At 41.2% G+C, this 26847-nt stretch overlaps 1 protein-coding gene across 2 annotated transcripts in view; it reads left to right on the top strand.

Moving 5' to 3' along the window:
* Positions 1–26847, top strand: part of kcnk4a (potassium channel, subfamily K, member 4a) — a 69776-nt gene that overhangs the window by 35236 nt on the left and 7693 nt on the right. For both annotated transcript variants that reach the window (XM_057851183.1, XM_057851184.1), the window contains exons 3-7: positions 19977–20241; positions 22591–22708; positions 22766–22926; positions 23000–23186; positions 24969–25100. In XM_057851183.1, the coding sequence (XP_057707166.1) occupies positions 20053–20241; positions 22591–22708; positions 22766–22926; positions 23000–23186; positions 24969–25100 (787 nt within the window). In that variant the 5' untranslated portion in view covers positions 19977–20052. The remainder of the gene's footprint in view (positions 1–19976; positions 20242–22590; positions 22709–22765; positions 22927–22999; positions 23187–24968; positions 25101–26847) is intronic.

Genomic DNA, 26847 nt, shown 5'->3' with positions numbered 1-26847 from the left:
TTGCATCAACTCTACAGTGCCAACTAGTGGCGACAGAAAGAAGTTTTAAAAAAGGCCTTTCCTATTGGGTTTTTTCAACATAGAGCAAGGAAATTTGGGGAGTAGATACCTTATGCAAAACTGCTCCAAAAAGTCTCTTGCACCCGTATTCCAAATCCAACAGGAAATCGGGTATTTTGGATCGAATGTGAAATTTTCATGGGTTCACAGTAGGAGTTTACATTTGGAGGCTTGAATATGCACAAAAACTCGTAAAAATTTGCACATACATGCGGCTTTGGATAACGTTCGATAATCTTGCAATGTTACGAAAAAATGTAACAAAATGCCTCAGTGGCGCCCCCTTGAATTTTTCAAAAAGGCGTTTCCTATTAGGTTTTTTTAACATAGAGTGATGAAATTTGGGGAGTCGATACCTTGTGCAAAACTGCTCCAAAAAGTCTCTTGCACCCGTATTCCAAATCCAACAGGAAATCGGGTATTTTAGATCGAATGTGAAATTTTTATCGGTTCACAGTAGGAGTTTACATTTGGAGGCTTGAACATGCACGAAAACTCACAAAAATTTGGACATACATGCGGCTTTGCATAACGTTCAATAATCTTGCAACGTTACGAAAACATGTAACAAAATGGCTCAGTGGCGCCCCCTTGAAATTTTCAAAAAGGCCTCTCTATTTAGGTTTTTTCAACGTAGAAGGATGAAATTCGGAGAGTCGATACCTTGTACAAAACTGCTCCAAAAAGTCTCTTGCATGCGTATTCCAAACCCAACAGGAAATCAGGTATTTTGGATTGAATATGAAAATTGTATCGATTTACAGTGTGCACATTTTACACCTTGGCACCTAGGGAATTAGTTTGATCATTCTCAAAATTGGCGAGACTGTTCATGAGGCACATGAAATCTTAAGTTATCAAAATGGTGTGTTTTCATTCACGGGCCTGACATGGGCGGGGTGCCAAAGTCGGCCATTTTTTCGCCAAAACACCGAATTCGGAAAATGACTGATAACTCCCTCATACAACCTTCAATCTATTTTAAATCTGGCATGTGTGTGAGGTATACCAGCCTGAGCAGGACTGGATTGAAAATTTACCGTTTGTGCCTGGCGCCTCCTAGTGGGAACAGGAAATGCCCTTTTTTACTGGACACACTCCTCCTCTAAAGGGAAAAAATCAATCTACCTCAAACCTGCATAAGGGAAGCCTTAAGACCTGTCTTCAGGTGCCTGATGAAGAATATTGAAGTTTCGTTGAAGCGGAGGGGTCCAAACAGCAAAGTGAAAATGACTGTCATCAATTTTTCTCTCCAAAAACTTTGAACAGTCATAACTCGGCAGATATACAACATATCTGCGCCAAACTTCCCGTGCTTGTTGAGAGTCATACCCTGAAGGGCCTTGTAGGGGTCATTTGCATCAACGCTACAGCGCCAACTAGTGGCAATAGAAAGTCACTCGTTTTTCCAATACATGTCCAGTTCTTTTCAGGTTGGTCATTGTAATTTCAAGACCTATTAAAATACTTATTTACGGCACATGTCCACGTGTCTCTATCTGTTGCCGTGACGACCCTTTGTTCGCCATTTAAAGGAAATATTTTTTTTCAGAGACTCAGGCAGCTTATAGAGCCACAATATTTGGCACACTTGGTCGAATTGGCCCAGTTAGAAGATTAATTTGGTTTTGAATAAGGGCTTGGCTGCACAGCTCAGTAGTTGCTCCTTTTTTGTAGTACTCTCTCCAATAGGGTTTTTTATCTCTTGGGTGTGGTAATGTAAATAGGCGACTTTCGTGCATGTTAGGTTCTAATGAGATGATTAGAGAGGAGGATCTGCCACCACCCTGACCTGCACACAGTCCGAGTTGCGTGACGTCCGAGTTGCGCTAGATTGCGAGGGCCCGTTCAGTCCTGCTTGCAGGCCTAGTTATTATTATTAGGGCCCGAGCACTAAGCGTGCGAAGGCCCTATTGTTTTGCAAAGGATTATTTTTTTTTTTATTTTTTTTTTTTTTTTTTTTTTTCAGGGCAAATGAAAACGGCCAATTTGGAGGCCTGAACATGCACGAAAAGTCACCAAAATTTGCACATACGTCCGGAAAATTGTAAATTTCGATAATTTTGCAACGTTGCAAAAAAATATAACAAAATGGCTCAGTGGCGCCCCCTTGAAATTTTAAAATTGGCCTATAACATTAGGGTCTGTCAGCGTAGAGCAATGAAATTTGGGGGGTCTATACCTTGTCCAAAACCGCTCCAAAAAAGCATTTACACGCATATTCCAAACCCAACAGGAAATCGGTTATTTTGGATCAAATATGAAATTTTTATCGATTTACAGGGTGCACATTTGAGACCTTTTCGCCGAGGGAGTTAGTTGGATCATCTTCAAAATTGGTGAGACTGTTCAGGAGACATATGAAATCTTAAGTTTCTAAAATGGTGCGTTTTCATTCACGGGTCTGACCTGGGCGTGGTGCCAAAGTCGACCATTTTTTCGGCAAAATGACAAATTCAGTAAATGACTTATAGTTCCTTGACACAACGTTCAATCTTTTTCATATTTGGCATGTATGTGTGGTATCCCACCCTTAACACGAGTGCATTGAAATATTACCCATTAGGTCTAGCGCCCCCTAGTGAGAACAGGAAATGCCTTTTTTTACGAGACAGGTTCCTCCTCCAAGGGAAAAAAATCTGTTGACCTCAAACCTGCATCAGGGGAGCCTTAAGACCTGTGTTCAGGTGCCTGATGAAAAATATTGAGGTTTTGTTGAGGCGGAGGGGTCCAAACAGGAAAGTGAAAATGAACGTCAACAATTTGTCACGCAAAAAACTTTGAACAGTCATAACTCGGCAGATATACAACATATCTGCGCCAAACTTCCCGTGTTTGTTGAGAGTCATACCCTGAAGGTTCTTGTAGGGGTCATTTGCATCAACTCTACAGTGCCAACTAGTGGCGACAGAAAGAAGTTTTAAAAAAGGCCTTTCCTATTGGGTTTTTTCAACATAGAGCAAGGAAATTTGGGGAGTAGATACCTTATGCAAAACTGCTCCAAAAAGTCTCTTGCACCCATTTTCCAAATCCAACAGGAAATCGGGTATTTTGGATCGAATGTGAAATTTTCATGGGTTCACAGTAGGAGTTTACATTTGGAGGCTTGAATATGCACAAAAACTCGTAAAAATTTGCACATACATGCGGCTTTAGATAACGTTCGATAATCTTGCAATGTTACGAAAAAATGTAGCAAAATGCCTCAGTGGCGCCCCCTTGAATTTTTCAAAAAGGCGTTTCCTATTAGGTTTTTTTGACAGAGAGTGATGAAATTTGGGGAGTCGATACCTTGTGCAAAACTGCTCCAAAAAGTCTCTTGCACCCGTATTCCAAATCCAACAGGAAATCGGGTATTTTGGATCGAATGTGAAATTTTTATCGGTTCACAGTAGGAGTTTACATTTGGAGGCTTGAACATGCACGAAAACTCACAAAAATTTGGACATACATGTGGCTTTGCATAACGTTCAATAATCTTGCAACGTTACGAAAACATGTAACAAAATGGCTCAGTGGCGCCCCCTTGAAATTTTCAAAAAGGCCTCTCCATTTAGGTTTTTTCAACGTAGAGGGATGAAATTCGGAGAGTCGATACCTTGTACAAAACTGCTCCAAAAAGTCTCTTGCATGCATATTCCAAACCCAACAGGAAATCGGGTATTTTGGATTGAATGTGAAATTTTTATCGATTTACAGTGTGCACATTTTACACCTTGGCACCTAGGGAATTAGTTTGATCATTCTCAAAATTGGCGAGACTGTTCATGAGGCATATGAAATCTTAAGTTATCAAAATGGTGTGTTTTCATTCACGGGCCTGACCTGGGCGGGGTGCCAAAGTCGGCCATTTTTTCGCCAAAACACCGAATTCGGAAAATGACTGATAACTCCCTCATACAACCTTCAATCTATTTTAAATCTGGCATGTGTGTGAGGTATACCAGCCTGAGCAGGACTGGATTGAAAATTTACCATTTGTGCTTGGCGCCTCCTAGTGGGAACAGGAAATGCCCTTTTTTTACGGGACACACTCCTCCTCTAAAGGGAAAAAATCAATCTACCTCAAAGCTGCATAAGGGAAGCCTTAAGACCTGTCTTCAGGTGCCTGATGAAAAATATTGAAGTTTCGTTGAAGCGGAGGGGTCCAAACAGGAAAGTGAAAATGACTGTCAACAATTTTTCTCTCCAAAAACTTTGAACAGTCATAACTCGGCAGATATACAACATATCTGCGCCAAACTTCCCGTGCTTGTTGAGAGTCATACCCTGAAGGGCCTTGTAGGGGTCATTTGCATCAAACCTACAGCGCCAACTAGTGGCGATAGAAAGTCACTCGTTTTTCCAATACATGTTCAGTTCTTTTCAGGTTGGTCATTGTAGTTTCAAGACCTATTAAAATACTTATTTACGGCCCATGTCCACGTGTCTCTGTCTGTTGCCGTGACGACCCTTTGTTCGCCATTTAAAGGAAATATTTTTTTTCAGAGACTCAGGCAGCTTATAGAGCCACAATATTTGGCACACTTGGTCGAATTGGCCCACTTAGAAGATTAGTTTTGGGTTTTGAATAAGGGCTTGGCTACACAGCTCAGTAGTGGCTCCTTTTTTGTAGTACTCTCTCCAATAGGGGTTTTTGCTACTTTCGAGCATCTTAGGTTCTAATGAGATGATTAGAGAGGAGGATCTGCCACCACCCTGACCTGCACACAGTCCGAGTTGCGTGACGTCCGAGTTGCGCTAGATTGCGAGGGCCCGTTCAGTCCTGCTTGCAGGCCTAGTTATTATTATTATTATTCTTCTTTTTTCAGGGCAAATGAAAATGGCCAATTTGGAGGCCTGAACATGCACGAAAAGTCACCAAAATTTGCACATACGTGCGGCTTTGCGTAAATTTCGATAATCTTGTGTCGTTTTGAAAAAATGTCAAAAAATGGCTCAGTGGCGCCCCCTTTACCCTTAAAATTTTCAAAAAGGCCTCTCCTCTCAGGTTTTCAACGTAGAGCAATGAAATTTGGGGAGTAGATACCTTATGCCTAACTGTTCAAAAAAGCCTCTTGCACCCATATTCCAAATCCAACAGGAAATCGGATATTTTGGATCAAATGTGAAATTTTTATCGGTTCACAGTTGGAGTTTACATTTGGAGGCCTGAACATGCACGAAAACTCACCAAAATTTGCACATACATGCAACTTTACGTAAATTTTGATAATCTACAAAAAAATTTAACAAAATGGCTCAGTGGCGCCCCCTTGAAATTTTCAAAAAGGCCTTTCCTATTAGGTTTTTTCAACGTAGAACGATGAAATTTGGCGAGTCGATACATTGTGCAAAACTGCTCCAAAAAGTCTCTTGCACCCATATTCCAAACCCAACAGGAAGCCGGAAATTTTGGATCAAATGTGAAATTTTATCGATTTACATTTGAGACCTTGTCGCTGAAGAAAATAGTTGGATCGTCTTCAAAATTGGTCAGACTATTCAGGAGACATATGAGATCTTAAGTTTTGAAAATGGTGAGTTTTCACTCAAGGGTCTGACCTGGGCGTGGTCCCAAAGTCGGCCATTTTTGGGCAAAATACCAAATTCAGAAAATGATTAAAAACTCCGTGATACAACGTTCAATCTTTTTCATTTCTAGCATGTATATGAGATATCCCAGCCTGAACACGACTGCATTGAAATATTACCCATTAGGCCTGGCGCCCCCTAGTGGGAACAGGAAATGGCCTTCTTTACGAGACAGGCTCCTCCTCCAAGGGAAAAAAATCTATTGACCTCAAACCTGTTTCAGGGGAGCCTCAAGACATGTGTTCAGGTCCCTGATGAAAAATATTGAGGTTTCGTTGAAGCGGAGAGGTCCAAACTGGAAGTGAAAATGACCGTCAACAATTTGTCTCGCCAAAAATTTTGAACAGTCATAACTCGGCAGATATGCAACATATCTGCGCCAAACTTTCCGTGTTTGTTGAGAGTCATACCCTGAAGGTTCTTGTAGGGGTCATTTGCATCAACTCTACAGTGCCAACTAGTGGCGACAGAAAGAAGTTTTAAAAAAGGCCTTTCCTATTGGGTTTTTTCAACATAGAGCAAGGAAATTTGGGGAGTAGATACATTATGCAAAACTGCTCCAAAAAGTCTCTTGCACCCATATTCCAAATCCAACAGGAAATCGGGTATTTTGGATCGAATGTGAAATTTTCATGGGTTCACAGTAAGAGTTTACATTTGGAGGCTTGAATATGCATAAAAACTCACCAAAATTTGCACATACATGCGGCTTTGGATAACGTTCGATAATCTTGCAACGTTACGAAACAATTTAACAAAATGGCTCAGTGGCGCCCCCTTGAAATTTTCAAAAAGGCCTCTCCATTTAGGTTTTTCTAACATAGAGTGATGAAATTTGGAGAGTCAAAACTTGGTGCAAAACTGCTCCAAAAAGTCTCTTGCACACACATTCCAAATCCTACAGGAAATCGGGTATTTTGGATTGAATGTGAACTTTTTATCGATTTACAGTGTGCACATTTTACACCTTGGCACCTAGGGAATTAGTTTGATCATTCTCAAAATTGGTGAGACTGTTCATGAGGCATATGAAATCTTAAGTTATAAAAATGGTGTGTTTTCATTCACGGGCCTGACCTGGGCGGGGCGCCAAATTCTTCCATTTTTTCGCCAAAACACCGAATTCGGAAAATGACTGATAACTCCCTCATACAACGTTCAATCTATTTTAAATCTGGCATGTGTGTGAGGTATACCAGCCTGAGCAGGACTGGATTGAAAATTTACCATTTGTGCCTGGCGCCTCCTAGTGGGAACAGGAAATGCCCTTTTTTACGGGACACACTCCTCCTCTAAAGGGAAAAAATCAATCTACCTCAAACCTGCATAAGGGAAACCTTAAGACCTGTCTTCAGGTGCCTGATGAAAAATATTGAAGTTTCGTTGAAGCGGAGGGGTCCAAACAGGAAAGTGAAAATGACTGTCAACAATTTTTCTCTCCAAAAACTTTGAACAGTCATAACTCGGAAGATATACAAGATATCTGCGCCAAACTTCCCGTGCTTGTTGAGAGTCATACCCTGAAGGGCCTTGTAGGGGTCATTTGCATCAACCCTACAGCGCCAACTAGTGGCGATAGAAAGTCACTCGTTTTTCCAAAACATGTCCAGTTCTTTTCATGTTGGTCATTGTAGTTTCAAGACCTATTAAAATACTTTTTTACGGCCCATGTCCACGTGTCTCTGTCTGTTGCCGTGACGACCCTTTGTTCGCCATTTAAAGGAAATATATTTTTTTCAGAGACTCAGGGAGCTTATAGAGCCACAATAGTTGGCACACTTGGTCGAATTGGCCCAGTTAGAAGATTAATTTGGTTTTGAATAAGGGCTTGGCTGCACAGCTCAGTAGTGGCTCCTTTTTTGTAGTACTCTCTCCAATAGGGGTTTTTATCTCTTGGGTGTGGGAATGTAAAGAGGCGACTTTCGAGCTTGTTAGGTTCTAATGAGATGATTAGAGAGGAGGATCTGCCACCACCCTGACCTGCACACAGTCCGAGTTGCGTGACGTCCGAGTTGCGCTAGATTGCGAGGGCCCGTTCAGTCCTGCTTGCAGGCCTAGTTATTATTATTATTATTATTCTTTTTTCAGGGCAAATGAAAATGGCCAATTTGGAGGCCTGAATATGCACGAAAAGTCACCAAAATTTGCACAAACGTGCGGCTTTGCGTAAATTTCGATAATCTTGTGTCGTTTTGAAAAAATGTCAAAAAATGGCTCAGTGGCGCCCCCTTGACCCTTAAAATTTTCAAAAAGGCCTCTCCTCTCAGGTTTTCAACGTAGAGCAATGAAATTTGGGGAGTAGATACCTTATGCCTAACTGTTCAAAAAAGCCTCTTGCACCCATATTCCAAATCCAACAGGAAATCGGATATTTTGGATCAAATGTGAAATTTTTATCGGTTCACAGTTTGAGTTTACATTTGGAGGCCTGAACATGCACAAAAACTCACCAAAATTTGCACATACATGCAACTTTGCGTAAATTTTGATAATCTACAAAAAAATTTAACAAAATGGCTCAGTGGCGCCCCCTTGAAATTTTCAAAAAGGCCTTTCCTATTAGGTTTTTTCAACGTAGAACGATGAAATTTGGCGAGTCGATACATTGTGCAAAACTGCTCCAAAAAGTCTCTTGCACCCATATTCCAAACCCAACAGGAAGCCGGAAATTTTGGATCAAATGTGAAATTTTATCGATTTACATTTGAGACCTTGTCGCTGAAGAAAATAGTTGGATCGTCTTCAAAATTGGTCAGACTATTCAGGAGACATATGAGATCTTAAGTTTTCAAAATGGTGAGTTTTCACTCAAGGGTCTGACCTGGGCGTGGTCCCAAAGTCGGCCATTTTTGGGCAAAATACCAAATTCAGAAAATGATTAAAAACTCTGTGATACGACGTTCAATCTTTTTCATTTCTAGCATGTATATGAGATATCCCAGCCTGAACACGACTGCATTGAAATATTACCCATTAGGCCTGGCGCCCCCTAGTGGGAACAGGAAATGGCCTTCTTTACGAGACAGGCTCCTCCTCCAAGGGAAAAAAATCTATTGACCTCAAACCTGTTTCAGGGGAGCCTCAAGACATGTGTTCAGGTCCCTGATGAAAAATATTGAGGTTTCGTTGAAGCGGAGAGGTCCAAACTGGAAGTGAAAATGACCGTCAACAATTTGTCTCGCCAAAAATTTTGAACAGTCATAACTCGGCAGATATGCAACATATCTGCGCCAAACTTTCCGTGTTTGTTGAGAGTCATACCCTGAAGGTTCTTGTAGGGGTCATTTGCATCAACTCTACAGTGCCAACTAGTGGCGACAGAAAGAAGTTTTAAAAAAGGCCTTTCCTATTGGGTTTTTTCAACATAGAGCAAGGAAATTTGGGGAGTACATGCCTTATGCAAAACTGCTCCAAAAAGTCTCTTGCACCCATATTCCAAATCCAACAGGAAATCGGGTATTTTGGGTCGAATGTGAAATTTTCATGGGTTCACAGTAAGAGTTTACATTTGGAGGCTTGAATATGCATAAAAACTCACCAAAATTTGCACATACATGCGGCTTTGAATAACGTTCGATAATCTTGCAACGTTACGAAAAATTTTAACAAAATGGCTCAGTGGCGCCCCCTTGAAATTTTCAAAAAGGCCTCTCCATTTAGGTTTTTCCAATATAGAGTGATGAAATTTGGAGAGTCAAAACTTTGTGCAAAACTGCTCCAAAAAGTCTCTTGCACACACATTCCAAATCCTACAGGAAATCGGGTATTTTGGATTGAATGTGAACTTTTTATCGATTTACTGTGTGCACATTTTACACCTTGGCACCTAGGGAATTAGTTTGATCATTCTCAAAATTGTCGAGACTGTTCATGAGGCATATGAAATCTTAAGTTATAAAAATGGTGTGTTTTCATTCACGGGCCTGACCTGGGCGGGGCGCCAAATTCTTCCATTTTTTCGCCAAAACACCGAATTCGGAAAATGACTGATAACACCCTCATACAATGTTAAATCTATTTTAAATCTGGCATGTGTGTGAGGTATACCAGCCTGAGCAGGACTGGATTGAAAATTTACCATTTGTGCCTGGCGCCTCCTAGTGGAAACAGGAAATGCCCTTTTTTACGGGACACACTCCTCCTCTAAAGGGAAAAAACCAATCTACCTCAAACCTGCATAAGGGAAGCCTTAAGACCTGTCTTCAGGTGCCTGATGAAAAATATTGAAGTTTCGTTGAAGCGGAGGGGTCCAAACAGGAAAGTGAAAATGACTGTCAACAATTTTTCTCTCCAAAAACTTTGAACAATCATAACTCGGCAGATATAGAACATATCTGCGCCAAACTTCCCGTGCTTGTTGAGAGTCATACCCTGAAGGAACTTGTAGGGGTCATTTGCATCAACCCTACAGCGCCAACTAGTGGCGATAGGAAGTCACTCGTTTTTCCAAAACATGTCCAGTTCTTTTCATGTTGGTCATTGTAGTTTCAAGACCTATTAAAATTCTTTTTTACGGCCCATGTCCACGTGTCACTGTCTGTTGCCGTGACGACCCTTTGTTCGCCATTTAAAGGAAATATTTTTTTTCAGAGACTCAGGCAGCTTATAGAGCCACAATATTTGGCACACTTGGTCGAATTGGCCAAGTTAGAAGATTAATTTTGGTTTTGAATAAGGGCTTGGCTGCACAGCTCAGTAGTGGCTCCTTTTTTGTAGTACTCTCTCCAATAGGGGTTTTTATCTCTTGGGTGTGGGAATGTAAATAGGCGACTTTCGAGCATGTTAGGTTCTAATGAGATGATTAGAGAGGAGGATCTGCCACCACCCTGACCTGCACACAGTCCGAGTTGCGTGACGTCCGAGTTGCGCTAGATTGCGAGGGCCCGTTCAGTCCTGCTTGCAGGCCTAGTTATATTTATTATTCTAAATGTCGGTTATTTTTAGCTTAGAATCATTGATTGATGTCTAATATTTTGTTGAAGAAAAAAAAAAAAAAAACGACTGAAAAAAATTATTCACTCGCATATTTTAAACTTTTAAACAAATTAGGTCACAATGAAAAAAATGGTGTCTGTAAAAAAGTCACGGATATCTACCTCATAACTATTGCTTAATTGTATTTTTTTTGTTACTGTCGCATTTCCCCCGATATGTTAGATGATAATCGATCCAAACAAAGAAAAATTTCCAATGATGTATCACACATGCATATAGGACAATTTTGAAATTTGGCCAAATTGGGGGTGTCAGAGCGGAACTTCAAGTCACCTTGAGTTTTTCACTTTTCTTCACTTTTCCGCCATATATAAAATATTACTGATTAAACACAACCAAGCAGTTTTTTTTCAGATTGCTTGGTCCAGAAAAAGACATTTTTATCTTTGCATTTTTACAAGCATTTCTTAGCTATGTCCTGATCCGATCACGTAATCGGAAATCGGGCCGATCGCGCCATTTTACAGAGGATCGGAACCTGGTTAAAAGGATTGGGTTTTTTATTTTTAAAAATGTATTTTTTTTTCTGCTTCATGCTTGTACAGCCTCTCACTCTTCCTCGTGCTGCTTTTCTTGGTCAGCAGTGCACTGGAGTTTGCTTGTTAAAGTTAACGATGATTGACATGCGTTTGCAAGCTTTGATCTTGCCAGAGAAGCTTAGTAGCGCTACCTTCAAAAGCGGTGAATGTGTCAATCATTGTTTAGCTTGTTAAACACTAGCGGTAGTGTGCCGTGGCAACTCATTGTGTGTGTGTAAGTGAGCGGCTGTTCTCAACAGCGTGAGAGTCACTCACTGCTGACATTTTTCGACGTTATCCTTGTTTTAAAATAATTCACATTATGAAGACGGCACAGTGGGACAGTTTTTTTAGCAACACTTTTTGTTCAGTATCGGATTGGGACTGTATCGGCAGATTCTGAAAATCAGGTGACTCGGACTCTGACTTGGGTGCAAAAATATGTACAGTACTAATACAGTACTTTCTGTACTGTACTGTACAGACTGATATTTAGTGGTGAAAGTAAATAAATCATTTTCAGACCAATTAAGCAACACTGGATAATATCCAGGGGCACGCTGGTTGAGAATTACTAATGGACAACACGTCACAATGGCTTCCTCCCACTGTTACTCTTTTTCACTATTCAGCTGGCCCGTGACTTTTCATTGTCAAAGTGCAGCACTGTGTGAGAAACAAGAGCGCTCCCATGGAGACTCCAACGTAAATCGGTCACCTGCGAAATGAATCAACAACTAACGGCGATGTTATCTTGGACCTTTAAAGGAAGTTTCATACAAATTCACAGTTTCCTCTTCAAAGAAACCAAACACAGCATGATTGGCACTCATCCATTTTTTAGAGTTCCTATCCTCATCAGGGTCACGGTTTGCCTGCAACCTATTCCTTTAGCTTGAGGTCACCAACTGATGGACAAACATTCTCGTTGAGGATTATTCGGTAATAAGCAGTTGTCCAGGTCCAAGAGCAGGAAAGCACCCCCAGAGCATTGCTTTAACTGTCAATCCGATGTTCTTTTTCTGAATTGCTATGTTACATTTTCTGCTAGATGTAACCAGTTCAATTCAATTCAATTTTATTTGTATAGCCCTGGATCACAACAACGTTGTCTCAAAGGGCTTTGCAGAGGCAATATGACACACAATCAGAAACAGCAAACGAAGCAACAAAGATGAATAAATAAATTCAAGTCCTGGGTATCCCCCATCCTTAGAGCCTCCATGTCGGCAAGGAAAAACTCCCAAAACTCCAGAGTCTTCGGGAGAAAACGAGAAACCTTGGAGAGTACCACAGTCAGGAGAGATCCACTCCCCGGACGGATAGACAGGAAGCCCCAGGACCGCTAATGGGAATTAGCAGGCGAAGTTACAGTCCGTAAAAAATGTGGTGGAGTAAAGGAACAAGAAGAGGTCCATCTAGCCAGATGAGACGGGGGTAGCAACGAGGACGTCCATCCAGCTTAGGGTCCGGACAGTCAGGAGGCTGCAGCTGAAAAATAGCCCCTCCCCAGAAGGGAGGGGGGAAAGGGGACACCGGGTGACTAGTGATGAAGAGACTAGACAACTACATATTATCATTGGAAAATAGAAATAAAGTATGATAAGTGGTAGGTAGAGTGAGAAAAAGGAGATAGAACTCAGTGGCTGTACTTCCCCCAGCTTTATAGCTTCTAGTGCAGCTTAGACTAAACTTTGAGTCTACTCCGACTTCAGCTAGCCTGACCATAAGCTTTGTTGAATAGGAACGTTTTTAATATAATCTTAATTAAAACCAGAAAGACTTCTTCCCAGTGTTGTTAATCTTATAAAAAAAAAATTATTGTTATATCGTAGCATCTACAAGGACAACGCCCACTTGGTGATGACAATGCATACTCAACAGAAACAGTCCATTATTTTCAATTAATGTCCCCACCTGAACGCCACGAACTGTATGTAAAAAGTTTCCCGAGCGTTTAACATGACGCTTGCCACGCAAAATGCTAATGCTAGCAAGAACGTGAATGCTATGTTAACGCTCCGCTTTCAATTTTTATCGCTAAAATAAAGGCCCCTTTCACACATACCTGAACTCTGGTAAATTCCCGGGATTTAAACGGGTAGCCTTTATGTGTGAAAGCAATTTCCCGGGTCGACTGATACGGAGATGAGAAAGACATTTGCCGGGTCGTGTCCTTATATAATGTCCGGGACTTGCCCAAGATGCCGCATGTGTGAAATCAGCCGTTTAATTTCCGGGTCACAGCGCGAAGGATGCGGTCGTAAATATCATGGCAGGTCGATCGTCATTTCCTTTTCCTTCGCAGTAAGACAGAAAGCAGTAAACAAACATCGCACTTATCAACATGGCAAAGTGGAAATAGCAAAATCAAACTGGAAACATAATGAAATTCAATTGCTATTGGATCGTAGAGGCAAGGAAGAGACAGTCCATCGTCCATCTTTGTAAATGTGTGGTTTATTTTGTTGTCGATGGATGTCGACCAAAAATGACGTAATTTTGACGATATAAAGTCACGCCAGCCGCCCTTCCCGCACAAAGAGCGTCGAGTCGCCAACATGGGATGAATCAGCCCCTTTCAGACATACAAACCTGGTTATTCCAGGGACATCTCCCCATGTCTAAAAGCAATGACACGCGTAAATACTGTAGGGCTACAGCTATCGAATATTTTAGTAGTCGATTAATCGATGGACTAGTTTGTTCGAATAATCGAGTAATCGGATTAGGAACATGAAAAATTAAAATACCTGAGCTGAGCCTCAAACGATTTTTTTTTTAACAATTAAGATCTATGTACAGCTAAAGAACAATTGGCTTACTTACATAGAATAAGTCCGCTAGCTTACAAATATACCTATGAATTAAATTATAACTTTAATGAAACGAATACTTGAAGCAACAAAATTTAATTTGAGTATTTTTTTCTAATCGAATACTCGAGTTAGTCGATTAAATCGTTGCAGCACTAAAATGCTGCGTCACCTTACACGGGAATTTACCAGGATGTACAGTGCCTTGCAAAAGTATTCGGCCCCCGTGAACCTTGCAACCTTTCGCCACATTTCAGGCTTCAAACATAAAGATATAAAATTTTAATTTTTTGTCAAGAATCAACAAAAAGTGGGACACAATCGTGAAGTGGAACAAAATTTATTGGATAATTTAAACTTTTTTAACAAATAAAAAACAATATTATTCGGCCCCCTTGCGTTAATACTTTGTAGCGCCACCTTTTGCTCCAATTACAGCTGCAAGTCACTTGGAGTATGTTTCTATCAGTTTAGCACATCGAGAGACTGACATTCTTGCCCATTCTTCCTTGCAAAACAGCTCGAGCTCAGTGAGGTTGGATGGAGAGTGTTTGTGAACAGCAGTCTTCAGCTCTTTCCACAGATTCTCGATTGGATTCAGGTCTGGACTTTGACTTGGCCATTCTAACACCTGGATACATTTATTTTTGAACCATTCCACTGTAGATTTGGCTTTATGTTTTGGATCATTGTCCTGTTGGAAGATAAATCTCCGTCCCAGTCTCAGGTCTTGTGCAGATACCAACAGGTTTTCTTCCAGAATGTTCCTGTATTTGGCTGCATCCATCTTCCCGTCAATCTTAACCATCTTCCCTGTCCCTGCTGAAGAAAAGCAGGCCCAAACCATGATGCTGCCACCACCATGTTTGACAGTGGGGATGGTGTGTTCGGGGTGATGAGCTGTGTTGCTTTTACGCCAAACATATCGTTTTGCATTGTGGCCAAAAAGTTCAATTTTGGTTTCATCTGACCAGAGCACCTTCTTCCACATGTTTGGTGTGTCTCCCAGGTGGCTTGTGGCAAACCTTAAACGAGACTTTTTATGGATATCTTTGAGAAATGGCTTTCATCTTGCCACTCTTCCATAAAGGCCAGATTTGTGCAGTGTACGACTGATTGTTGTCCTATGGACAGACTCTCCCACCTCAGCTGTAGATCTCTGCAGTTCATCCAGAGTGATCATGGGCCTCTTGGCTGCATCTCTGATCAGTTTTCTCCTTGTTTGAGAAGAAAGTTTGGAAGGACGGCCGGGTCTTGGTAGATTTGCAGTGGTCTGATGCTCCTTCCATTTCAATATGATGGCTTGCACAGTGCTCCTTGAGATGTTTAAATCTTGGGAAATCTTTTTGTATCCAAATCCGGCTTTAAACTTCTCCACAACAGTATCTCGGACCTGCCTGGTGTGTTCCTTGGTTTTCATAATGCTCTCTGCACTTTAAACAGAACCCTGAGACTATCACAGAGCAGGTGCATTTATACGGAGACTTGATTACACACAGGTGGATTCTATTTATCATCATCGGTCATTTAGGACAACATTGGATCATTCAGAGATCCTCACTGAACTTCTGGAGTGAGTTTGCTGCACTGAAAGTAAAGGGGCCGAATAATATTGCACGCCCCACTTTTGTTTTTTATTTGTTAAAAAAGTTTAAATTATCCAATAAATGTTGTTCCACTTCACGATTTTGTCCCACTTGTTGTTGATTCTTGACAAAAAAATTCAATTTCATATCTTTATGTTTGAAGCCTGAAATGTGGCGAACGGTTGCAAGATTCAAGGGGGCCGAATACTTTTGCAAGGCACTGTAACTCTGTAAGGGGCTTAATACTTCTTTTGTTCCTTAACTGAGGCTAGAGAGATTGTTATTGGTTCCTTTGTGACCTCCTCGATGAGTCGTTATTGTATCCTGGCGGTCATTTTTTGTAGCTGTATCTACTGTTACCCACTGTTAACCACTAACCTCTTTTCTGAAAGGCTCTCACCATGGTTTGCGAGACTCCTACAGGTTTAGAAATGGCTTTGTGACCCTTTCCAGACTCATAGATGTCAACTACTTAAAATACAGTGGGGCAAATAAGTATTCTCGCATTTGAAAATATTAGAGAGGCCTGTAATTGTCAACATGGGTAACCCTCAACCATGAGAGACAGAATGTGGGGGAAAAAACAGAAAATCACTTTAATTTTTAAAGAATTTATTTAGCAAATCATGGTGGAAAAGAAGTATTTGGTCAATACCAAAAGTTCATCTCAATACTTTGTTATGTACCCTTTGTTGGCAATAACGGAGCCCAAACGTTTTCTGTAACTCTTCACAAGCTTTTCACACACTGTTGCTGGTATTTTGGCCCATTCCTCCATGCAGATCTCCTCTAGAGTAGTGATGTTTTGGGGCTGTCATTGGGCAACACGGACTTTCAACTCACTCCACAGATTTTCTATGGGGTTGAGATCTGGTTACTGGCTAGGCCACTCCAGGACCTTGAAATGCTTCTTACGAAGCCACTCCTTTGTTACCCTGGCTGTGGGTTTAGGATCATTGTCATGCTGAAAGACCCAGCCATGTCTCATATTCAATGACCTTGCTGATGGAAGGAGATTTTCACTCAAAATCTCTCGATACATGGCCCCATTCATTCTTTCCTTTACACAGATCAGTCGTCCTGTTCCCTTTGCAGAAAAAGAGCCCCAAAGCATGATGTTTCCACCCCCATGCTTCACAGTGGGTATGGTGCAATTTAGTATTCTTACTCCTCCAAACACGAGAACCTGTGTTTCTACCAAAAAGTTCTATTTTGGTTTCATCTGACCATAACACATTCTCCCAGTCCTCTTCTGGATCATCCAAATGCTCTCTAGCGAACCGCAGACGGGCATGGACGTGCACTTTCTTCAGCAGGGGGACACGTCTGGCAGTGCAGGATTTGAGTCCCTGGCGGCACATGTTGTAAACTTTATGCACAGGCAAATATGCTCAAAAGAAGATTTTCTATGTGCTCCCCCCACGTTAAGACCTCGCTGTTTAAGGCATACTGCACACCATTTTACACAGCTCACCTGTGGTCAAGGTACACAGCTAAATCCATGCAGAGGCTAAATGTAGCCTACAATGATGCCCTGAGGCTGTTACTGCGTGTGCCTAGATGGTACAGCGCCAGTCAATTATTTGTTAGCTCTGGATTACCCATATTTAAAGCGCTTTTAAGAAAATTGATGTACAGCTTCATGTATCTGCTAAATGAGTCTGGAAATAATATTATAATGAATTTAACAGACCCTACAATGAGCTTTAGATTTAGTTCGAGCCTGTGGTGCCATTGGCACAAAAGCCTGTTTGTTGTGCACTGATTGCCAGTGCTTCCTTGTTGTTCTGTTTTTTTGTTTTTTGTTTTTTTTCCCCTTTCCAGTCACTTTATTATTATGTCTCCGTATGTACGGTATTCTTTTTTTTTTTTTTTTTTTTCTTTGTTGGTGTGTGTGTGCTATGGACCCACTGTGAGATTCCGGAATAAAGATCATATATACATTGTGTTACTAATAGTAGCCTTTGTTACTGTAGTCCCAGCTCTGTGTAGGTCATTCACTAGGCCCCCCCGTGTGGTTCTGGGATTTTTGCTCACCGTTCTTGTTATCATTTTGACGCCACGGGGTGAGGAGGGAGTTGAAAGTCTGTGTTGCCCAACGATAGCCCCAAAACATCACTGCTCTAGAAGAGATCTTCATGGAGGAATCGGCCAAAATACCTGCAACAGTGTGTGAAAAGCTTGTGAAGAGTTACAGAAAACATTTGGCCTCCGTTATTGCCAACAAAGGGTACATAACAAAGTATTGAGATGAACTTTTGGTATTAACCAAATACTTATTTTCCACCATGATTTGCAAAGGAATTCTTTAAAAATCAACCAATGAGATTTTCAGTTTTTTTCCCACATTCTTTCTGTCATGGTTGAGGTTTACCCATGTTGAAAAGGACAGGCCTCTCTAATATTTTCAAGTGAGAGAACTTGCACAAGTAGTGGATGACTAAATACTTGTTTGCCCCACTGTACTTTATCCATTTTTTAGTTTTGTTGCAGCTTTTTCAGACGTATTGGCCAGATTAATTTTGTCAAGCGCGTTCTAGTTAAGTGATTTTATTTATTTACGGTACCGTAATTTTCGGACTATTAGCCGATACTTTTTCTCCTTCATTTTGAATCCTGCGGCTAACGTATATTCCAGTGCGGCTTATTTGTTGATTTATTTGGTTTAATAGGTAACACTTTATTTGACAGCGGCGTCATAAGACTGTCATAAGACCGTCATAATTATGACTTGACACTATCATGGGCATTACTGAATGCTTATGACAGATGTCATTAGGTGTCATTCGGCAAATTATGTCACTAGCTCCATTTATGTCCCGCTGAAATCTTTTACATCCATTCAAAAGTGAGATAATTTGCCAAATAACATTAAATGACATGTGTTATAAGCATTCATTAATGCTCATGACAATGGTATGTCAAAATTAGGATTAGCTAAACACAGTCTTATGGCACCACTGTCAAATAAAGTGTTACCAGATACCATAACTAGTAATTAATGAAGCAATTGCAACAGTAACTGAAGAAATGAATAGCTCAGTACATGAATTTTGATTATTTATTTATTTTTAGTTATGTCCAGCTTGGATCTTTAACATCCATTCAAAAGTGAGATAATTTGCCAAATAACATTAAATGACATGTGTTATAAGCATTCATTAATGCTCATGACAATGGTATGTCAAAATTAGGATTAGCTAATGACAGTCTTATTGCACCACTGTCAAATAAAGTGTTACCAAATACCATAACTAGTAATTAATGAAACAACTGGAACAGTAACTGAAGAAATAAATAGCGCAGTACATGAATTTTGAATATTTATTTATTTTTAGTTTTGTCCAGCTTGGATCTTTAACATCCATTCAAAAGTGAGATAATTGTCTGGATGACACAAAATGACATATGTCATAAGCATTCATTAATGCTCATCGCAGTGTCATGTCAAAATTATGATGTTCTTATGACAGTTTTATGGCGCCACTGTCATAGAAAGTGTTAAAAAATACCAAAATTAGCAATTAAAGAAACAACTGGAACAGTAACTGAAGAAATAAGTAGCACAGAACATGAGTTAGATTGTTATTTAAATCTGTAGCGCTGCAATGCATGCCAGAAGGCATGTTGGAAGACAACAGTGTGGCCAGCAGGTGGCAGCAGAGGTTGACTGTCTCCCCCAAGGGAGCAGTGATGGCTAAATAAAGCTTCTTAAAGCAATGAAGCTTTGCAGCCAGTTGGTTCAAAGCTTCATGGTGGTTCATTTTGTCTTATGACAGTCGTACAATGCTACTGTCAAATGAAGTTTTTCCCAGTTAATATCTTATAGTGTAAATATCCCATGATACAGTGAGAACAGCTGCGGCTTATAGTCCAGTGCGGGTTATCTATGAACAAGTTCCGTTTTCGTGTCAAATTTTGTGGGTGGTGGCGTATAGTCAGGTGCGCCTTATAGTCCTGAAATTACGGTATTTATTTATTTTGATTGAACAGGATCTTGAGGTAATCAGGCTTAGGTTCGGTCAGGAAATTTTAACGCAGTTTTTCGAGATATTTAAGCTGCAATCAAGTCAGGATTTGTATTTATTTTGAATTACTTTTTTACACAGCGCTTTTTAAGTAAGCTTTACATTATGTTTGTCTGATATTTACACTCATTTTATATTTTTAAAGCATATAAATCCCATCACCAGGTATATTTGTCAAATAGGTGAGGGTTTACTGTTGGAGAATTTTTCATATTGTTATGACATCATCAGTGTGTGACTTCTCACTTAGCGTACATGGGAACATCCTTAGCTTCCTGCCAATGCAGCGCTATCGTGACGCACACGCGCATTAATAAAATGTCAGCCCGCCAAAAGCTCCCGTGTTGCATGTTTACACGTCCAGCGGTGATCTAAAAGGAACTTCCTGTTTATGACCAGCTGTGCCCCAAGTGTATCCTGAGAGCGAGCGCCGCCACATCCCGCGACCCGTGACCTCGGAGAGGGGGTGGACAACATGCGTTGCACCACGGTCCTGGCCCTCTTGTTCGGGGTGGTGCTCTACCTGGGCATGGGGGCATTGGTCTTCCAGAATCTGGAGGCCTACGAGGAGAATCGCAAGTTCAACGAGCTAATCACTGCCAAGGACAACTTCCTGAACTATCACTCCTGCGTGAGTGAGCAGGAATTCTACAAGCTGTTGAAGGTACCAGATGACACTTTAACGAGGTGTTCTTAGGTAATGTGTGCGACGGCCACTAGGGGTGTGAAAACATATCGAAAAGGTAATATATCGCGATACTTTGCAGCCCAAAAGGTTATCGATATGCTCCCACAAAAAAATCGATATGGCGGAAAACACAAGACTGAAAAAGCTGTCTCTGCTCCTGCACTCCTGCAGTATTTTAAGCCAAAAGAACTGTTGTGTTTTATAGAAAAATATGTCTATATGCTGCCATAACAGATTCATGGTGCATTAAGCCCCTGAACTATTTTTAATTTGTCCGTTTTACCCTGAAAACCCCCGTTTACAGACGTTGCGCAACCGCTTTTGTTTCAACTTAGCCATAAAAAGAAGATGAGTAATTATATTTATTATTCAAAATGTCATTTTTTAGAATCATTAATTGATGTCTAAATTTTAGTTAAAAAACAAAACAAAACCGACTTTAAAAAATTATTCAATCGCATATTTTAAACTTTTAAACGAATGACATCACAATGAAAAATTTGGCGTCTGTAAAAAAGTCACGGATATCTACCTCATAATTATCACTTAATTGTATTTTTTTTTTTTTTTTTTGGTACTGTCGCACTTTCCCCGATATGTTAGATGATAAATAATCGATCCAAAGAAAACAATTTTGAAAAATAATGTTTAAAATGGTAACTATATGAAAAAGAAAATCTCAACCACTCCTTGTCTGCGATTTCTGCATCGCGACCCTTGTTATATCACCATGTGTCACCCATAAAATAAAATAAAAATCCGGCTGTGGCCTTTCACAGCTGTGTCTAGACCAGTGCTTCTCAATTATTTTCTGTTACGCCCCCCCCCAAGGAAGACGTAAATGTTTCGCGCCCCCCCAACTCTCTGCCGCCACTGTAAATAGTATCATTCGTCTATATTACTATTATAAGTACGCCTCAGCCTAACATTGTGTCCTTTTTTTCTATTAAAGAAAAAAAGTAACAGAGATCAACTTATAATAAAGTATAACTTTTCTAACATTGTGTTGCTTGTAACAGAAAAGACTTAACGCCCATCAATTTGCCTGAAGTTAAAAAAAAAAAAAAGTCACATCCAAACTGTAAAAATACACTCAAGGTACATTTTTGACCATTTGATACTGAAAAATAAAATGTAATAAAATCAGTAAATAATACCAAATTCAAATTGATTAGAAACATTTACTCTTCAGGACAACATGCCAAAAAATTTGACCAAAAAAAAAAACAAAACTGAATAGAAGGGGGGAAAAAAGTCTTTGGACAGAAGGAAAGTTTTTATTTTCGCTGATTCACCACAGTGCTCACTGGTTTACTGATATAACACTGACAAAGCGGGACGATTGTGACAATTGGCAATATTCGGCACATTTTCGCTGAAAAACAATCAAGCGGCTTATCAATGAGATTGAGGTCTAATGTCTTTAAGTGGCGTCTTAACTGATTTGGCTTCTCCGCTATAATAATTTTTAGACTCAGTAAACAGTGGTCTTTCCTCATTTCCCACTATATTAAAAGTCAAAGGCAAACGGCCCGAAAAAAGCACATTCTCGGCGGCCGAGGGAGAACCGTAGGTGAGGGCGGTGGTCGTGACGATCCCAAGCCGAAAACGGCACTTCTCGGCCGGACACGTGAGAACCGAAGAAGACAGTGGGTCGCTGCGTGAGTCCAGCTCTGCATGAGTCTCTTCCGTGTGCTCTTGCTGACTTCAAAAATACTGCACGCACATTGAAAATGAGAGCGCCACTGCCACCCACGGAGTGGATGTGCAAGTACACTTTATTCTAGTACGGCAAAAAAAAAAAAAAAAAAAGCATGTTCCCCGAGGTCACTCGCGCCCCCCCGGCATCGCTCTGCGCCCCCCTGGGGGGGCGCGCCCCACCATTTGAGAAGTACTGGTCTAGACACTCAGTGATACATGCTACGTGGAGTTTTTGGATCGAAAGAAGGTAAGTACGCGATAATATCTCGTTAAAATCGTGGCGTCTTTAATTCTGCTCTCGCGTGCTCTCGCCTCCAATTAGGGTTTTGCTGTTTAACAAAAAACGTTTTTTCAAAAATGCCCTTCCTGTTCAAAATTTTTGTTCCCCCAGAAAATTGAGGTTTTAAGCTATGATGTATCACACATGCGATTCAGACAATTTTGATAGTTGGCCAAATTGAGGGTCTCAGAGTGGAACTTCAAGTCACCTGAGTGTTTTCCGCCATATGGTGATAATAATTAATGATGATAATGATGTCATGATTGATTATATGTTTTTTGTAATCAATTTAAACAACTCGACGTAGCCTAACCGATTTAATTCTTGTTGTGGCCGTCACCCAGGACGTGGCGTCCTCGGTAGAAGCGGGTCTGGAGTTGGACAGCCTCTCCAGCAACTTCACCACCCGCTGGGACGTGGCCTCTGCCTTCTTCTTCTGCGGCGCCATCATCACCACCATCGGTACGCTCGTCGCCGTCTGTTATCTCCAGACTCTTGACACCGTCATCCCTCCTCCAGGTTTCGGCAACCTGTCGCCTCGGACGTGGTATGGCCAGCTGTTCTGCGTGTGCTACGCTCTGGTGGGCATCCCTATGTTCGGCATCCTGCTGGCGGGAGTGGGCGACCACATGGGCACCGTGTTGAGGAAGGCCGTGGCAAAGATCGAGACCCTCTTCCTGGTGAGAACGGTTTTTCCTATTTTTCTGCATGCGACGTGTTAGTCATCAATCAACGTTTATGTGTGTGCATTAGAAACGCCAAGTCCGCCCCACCACGGTGCGGGTAATCTCCGCCGTGCTGTCCATCCTGATTGGCTGCCTCATCTTCTTGGCCGTGCCCACCGTCGTCTTCCAGAAGTCAGAAGACTGGTCCTTCCTGGAATCGCTCTACTTTGTGGTCATCACGCTTACCACTGTAGGCTTCGGAGACTACGTTCCAGGTGGGAATTAGATGAACAATTTTCATAGATCATAATTGAAAGAATTTAGTAAATAAGACTTATTAAACAGAACATGTGCACCACAGTTTTTCTGACAACGTCCAGTAAATGGATATAAAAACACCTTTGTGTGCCCAATTCGTGATAATCTGATAAACGCAAAAAACCCAAAATTTGAGAAAGGCTGCTTTTGTAAATATGTCTGATTGTATTCTCAGTCATGCCAAGCCGTAAAGGTTCAATGAAAGCAGCTACACTGTTCTAGTTCTGAGGATATTCGTCCAAAACATTTCTTCAATTCCTTCAATGTGAAGGTCCCTTTATTTAGGCCTGGGTATTTAAAATGCCTTTTGATTCAAAGGTTAAAATAAGGCTAGGTTCATACTGCAGGTCTCAATACACAATTCAGATTTTTTGGCATGCCCGTTCAGACAGCCTTTGTCCATTGAGCCCTTTCAAGTATTAAGCCTAGGAGGCGCCAGGCCTACTGGGTAATATCTAAATGCAGTCGTGTTCAAGCTGGGATACCTCACAAACATGCCAGAAATGAAAAAGATTGAACATTGTATGAGGGAGTTATTAGTCATTTTCTGAATTTGGTGTTTTGCCCAAAAAAATGGTCCCTGCACTGCCCTGGGCTGGGGGTCCCGTGGCGTACCATGCGGTTGGGGGGCTGCGGCTGTGGCTCGTGGGCCTGGTGGGCGGGCGGGGGTGGGCGTGGGCTTGGTGGTGCATCCCCTCTTGCCATCCCTGAAGGCCAGTTGATGGGTGCGCGGGTGGCCCGGTGGAACACCCTGGATCCCGGGGGGGGTGATGGCTCCTTTGCTGGGCTGCGCTGACCCCCCCCCCCCCTCCGACCACGCTCCCTCCCCTGGCTGGCTGGGTGGGGGCCATGGCCCTGGGTTGGCGCCAGCGTGGTGTCTTCGCTCGTCTGCGTGGCTATCGCACGCTTCGTGGGGCTCGCGTGCAGCTGGATGTGATAGGGCGCGCTCGGGTGGGGGTCCCGGTGCCGGGAGTGGCGATGGGGCGGCATAGGGTCGGTCGCCAGCGGGCTTACACTCACAAGGGATTCACACGATTACTGGTTTCTAGATCACATAGCTGATTTGTGTACACTCTACCCCTTTCAATCACTTAGCTTATAGACTCCCCCACCCCTCTCCCCCTCTTTCCCTGGTTAACAGGGCTCCCACATGGCGTCAACCGGAAACATACAACCACCAACATATTAGTAATTAGTGTAGACGTTCAATGTATTTCTTGTTGTTTGTGTTTCTTTTCTTTCTCCTCCTGTGTTTCTTCTGTTCCCCCATAACCCCTTCCTGTTCGCTGCTTTGTCATAATAAACGAGGTATGTTGAATGATTACAATGGGGGTATGTCATACTCTCAATGTGAAACATTAAAACTGTTCGGACCAACCGGGCACTTAGACTTCCATTCTCTGTGTCAAACAGCTGAACAGGACAGGTTTTAAAAAAAAAAAACAAACAAACAAAAATGCACCATCGTTTATAACTAGTTGACATCTAATCCATTCGAAGTTGAAGGGTTCAGTCATTCACTGGCATCCCTCCCACTTCAAGTGGATTGGACGTCTAACACAGTCAATGGCAACTATTGAGTTTAAGTGTCTGACCGAGCCTTGATAGCAATGACTTTACATTGAAGTATGCAGTATTTAGTATTGGAAGGGGTTTTTTTTCTGAAAAAATGTGGTATATAGAACCAAAATATGGTATGGGTGCGACACTAGTTTCAAGAATTGTATCTGTGTGTCCAGATGGCAGTCATGCCGGCGGTCTGTTCTTCAAACCTCTGGTGTGGTTGTGGATCGTGTTCGGTCTGGCCTACTTTGCTTCCATCCTCACCATGATTGGCAACTGGCTGCGTGTGCTTTCCAAGCGGACCCGCGCTGAGGCGAGACGCTCATACACATACGAACTGCACGGTCTTTTCATTCATTCACTCTATCATTATGTTTCTACTCAGGAAAGACTACCATCCATTTTCTATATATAGAGCATCTATATCCTTGTTAGGGTTTCAACCAGGTATTTATTGTAAAATGTAAAAAGATGTCATTTAAAAAAAAAAAAAATTTAATGGATGTAAAGAAATGACAACACATACATACCTGTCAACCTGAGGCCGTTGGAAAACTTACAAATAGTGACGTATGCCCTAACAAATTGGTGCCTAATCTTACAACGTTTTATATAGCGTGCAATATGAAACAAAAATAAAACTCAAATTTTAAAATAATATGAAATTATTGGTAATATTTTCACATATAACCTCGTGCAATCAAATAACAATCAATATCTTCAGCTACATCATGATTACTAACATTTAACAGTGACTTTTGTAATAATTGTATGTAGCACTTTTGGCATCATGTCTTTTGATGGCTGCACTTCAGCTCGCAATTCAGTTTGACTTGAAGGTAGTTCGTTAGTCTGTCAAATTATAAATTAAAAAGGTCAATTGATAAAATTAACTTACCGGCGCAATGTTTGAGTCAGGAAACATTGCTTAAGCTAATTCTGAGAAGTGATCAGCAATAGTTGCAGGCAAATTGTGTTCGGCACCAAATTGGCAGAATAAAATCTCCGCTTTCGTCACTTCTCATTCTGCAGACTGCATCTTTATGACCAGTGTTGTTAATCTTACTTTTAAAAAGTAATGGCCGTTCCAAATTACTTCTCTCAAAAAGTAATTGAGTTAGTAACTCAGTTACCTGAATGTAAGAGTAATTAGTTACTTGGCAAAGTAACTGGAGTTACATTTCATGTTTTGTTGTGTTTTTCCCGGTTTTTACAACAACAAAAAACATAGAAATCTTTGCTATGTTTGGAAGTCATTTAATGTTGTGACTCAGCTGTTAAAGTTTTTAAAATTGCTCCCGTTTTTGCATTTGTTCCCTTCTGTCTATTTTCGACATGTGAAAGTTTTAAAACTGTTTCATCATTTAAAGATAGATTCAAGTCGAGATTTTGCCGATTTAGGAGTATTTAAGATAAAAAGTTATTTAGGTTCGCTAGAAAGGTTCACTACAACAGAGCCTTTCTGAGTAGTCTACTGCTTTAAGATGACTGCTATTTACTAACGCCGCTGAGTCTGTCATTTCGCATCTAGTTCCATATGCATGTGATAATCTAGTGTAGCATCAAGTGGGCGTAGAATGATTGTAGGCTGTTGGCTACAGTCAGGAAATATTGGAGCCACCTAGCCTAGCATCGCGTTTGCAACAGCATCACAACACTTTTTCCTCCTTCCCACTCAAGCTCTTCTCTCTCCGTGTCTCTGACTTTTCTCGCGTCATTCAACCAGCGTAGTAACGCATAGTAACGCACATTGTCTCCGAACGGAGAAAAAAAAACTCAATGCACGAACAACGTACAGATTTTGAACGTACGGCGTACACATTTAAAAATCAGTGCTCACTTGTACAAATTAGTCCAAAACCGTACAACTTGACAGGTATGCACATATTATAAACTTCATTCATGTTAAAGACATTTGCTCTTTCAGTAGCCATATTAACATTATTATGGGATGTCAGTTATACCTGTGCACATACACACTGATAGGCTCAAGCATGTGTGTAATACTGGTTACTAGTGACATCATATATAAAAAAGTACCAGCATTGATAAAAT

Source organism: Corythoichthys intestinalis, chromosome 11 (assembly GCF_030265065.1).
Source record: "Corythoichthys intestinalis isolate RoL2023-P3 chromosome 11, ASM3026506v1, whole genome shotgun sequence".
Taxonomy (NCBI): Eukaryota; Metazoa; Chordata; class Actinopteri; order Syngnathiformes; family Syngnathidae; genus Corythoichthys; species Corythoichthys intestinalis.
The sequence above is the reverse complement of the archived record's forward strand: the minus strand, read 5'-3'. Positions and strand labels throughout refer to the sequence as shown.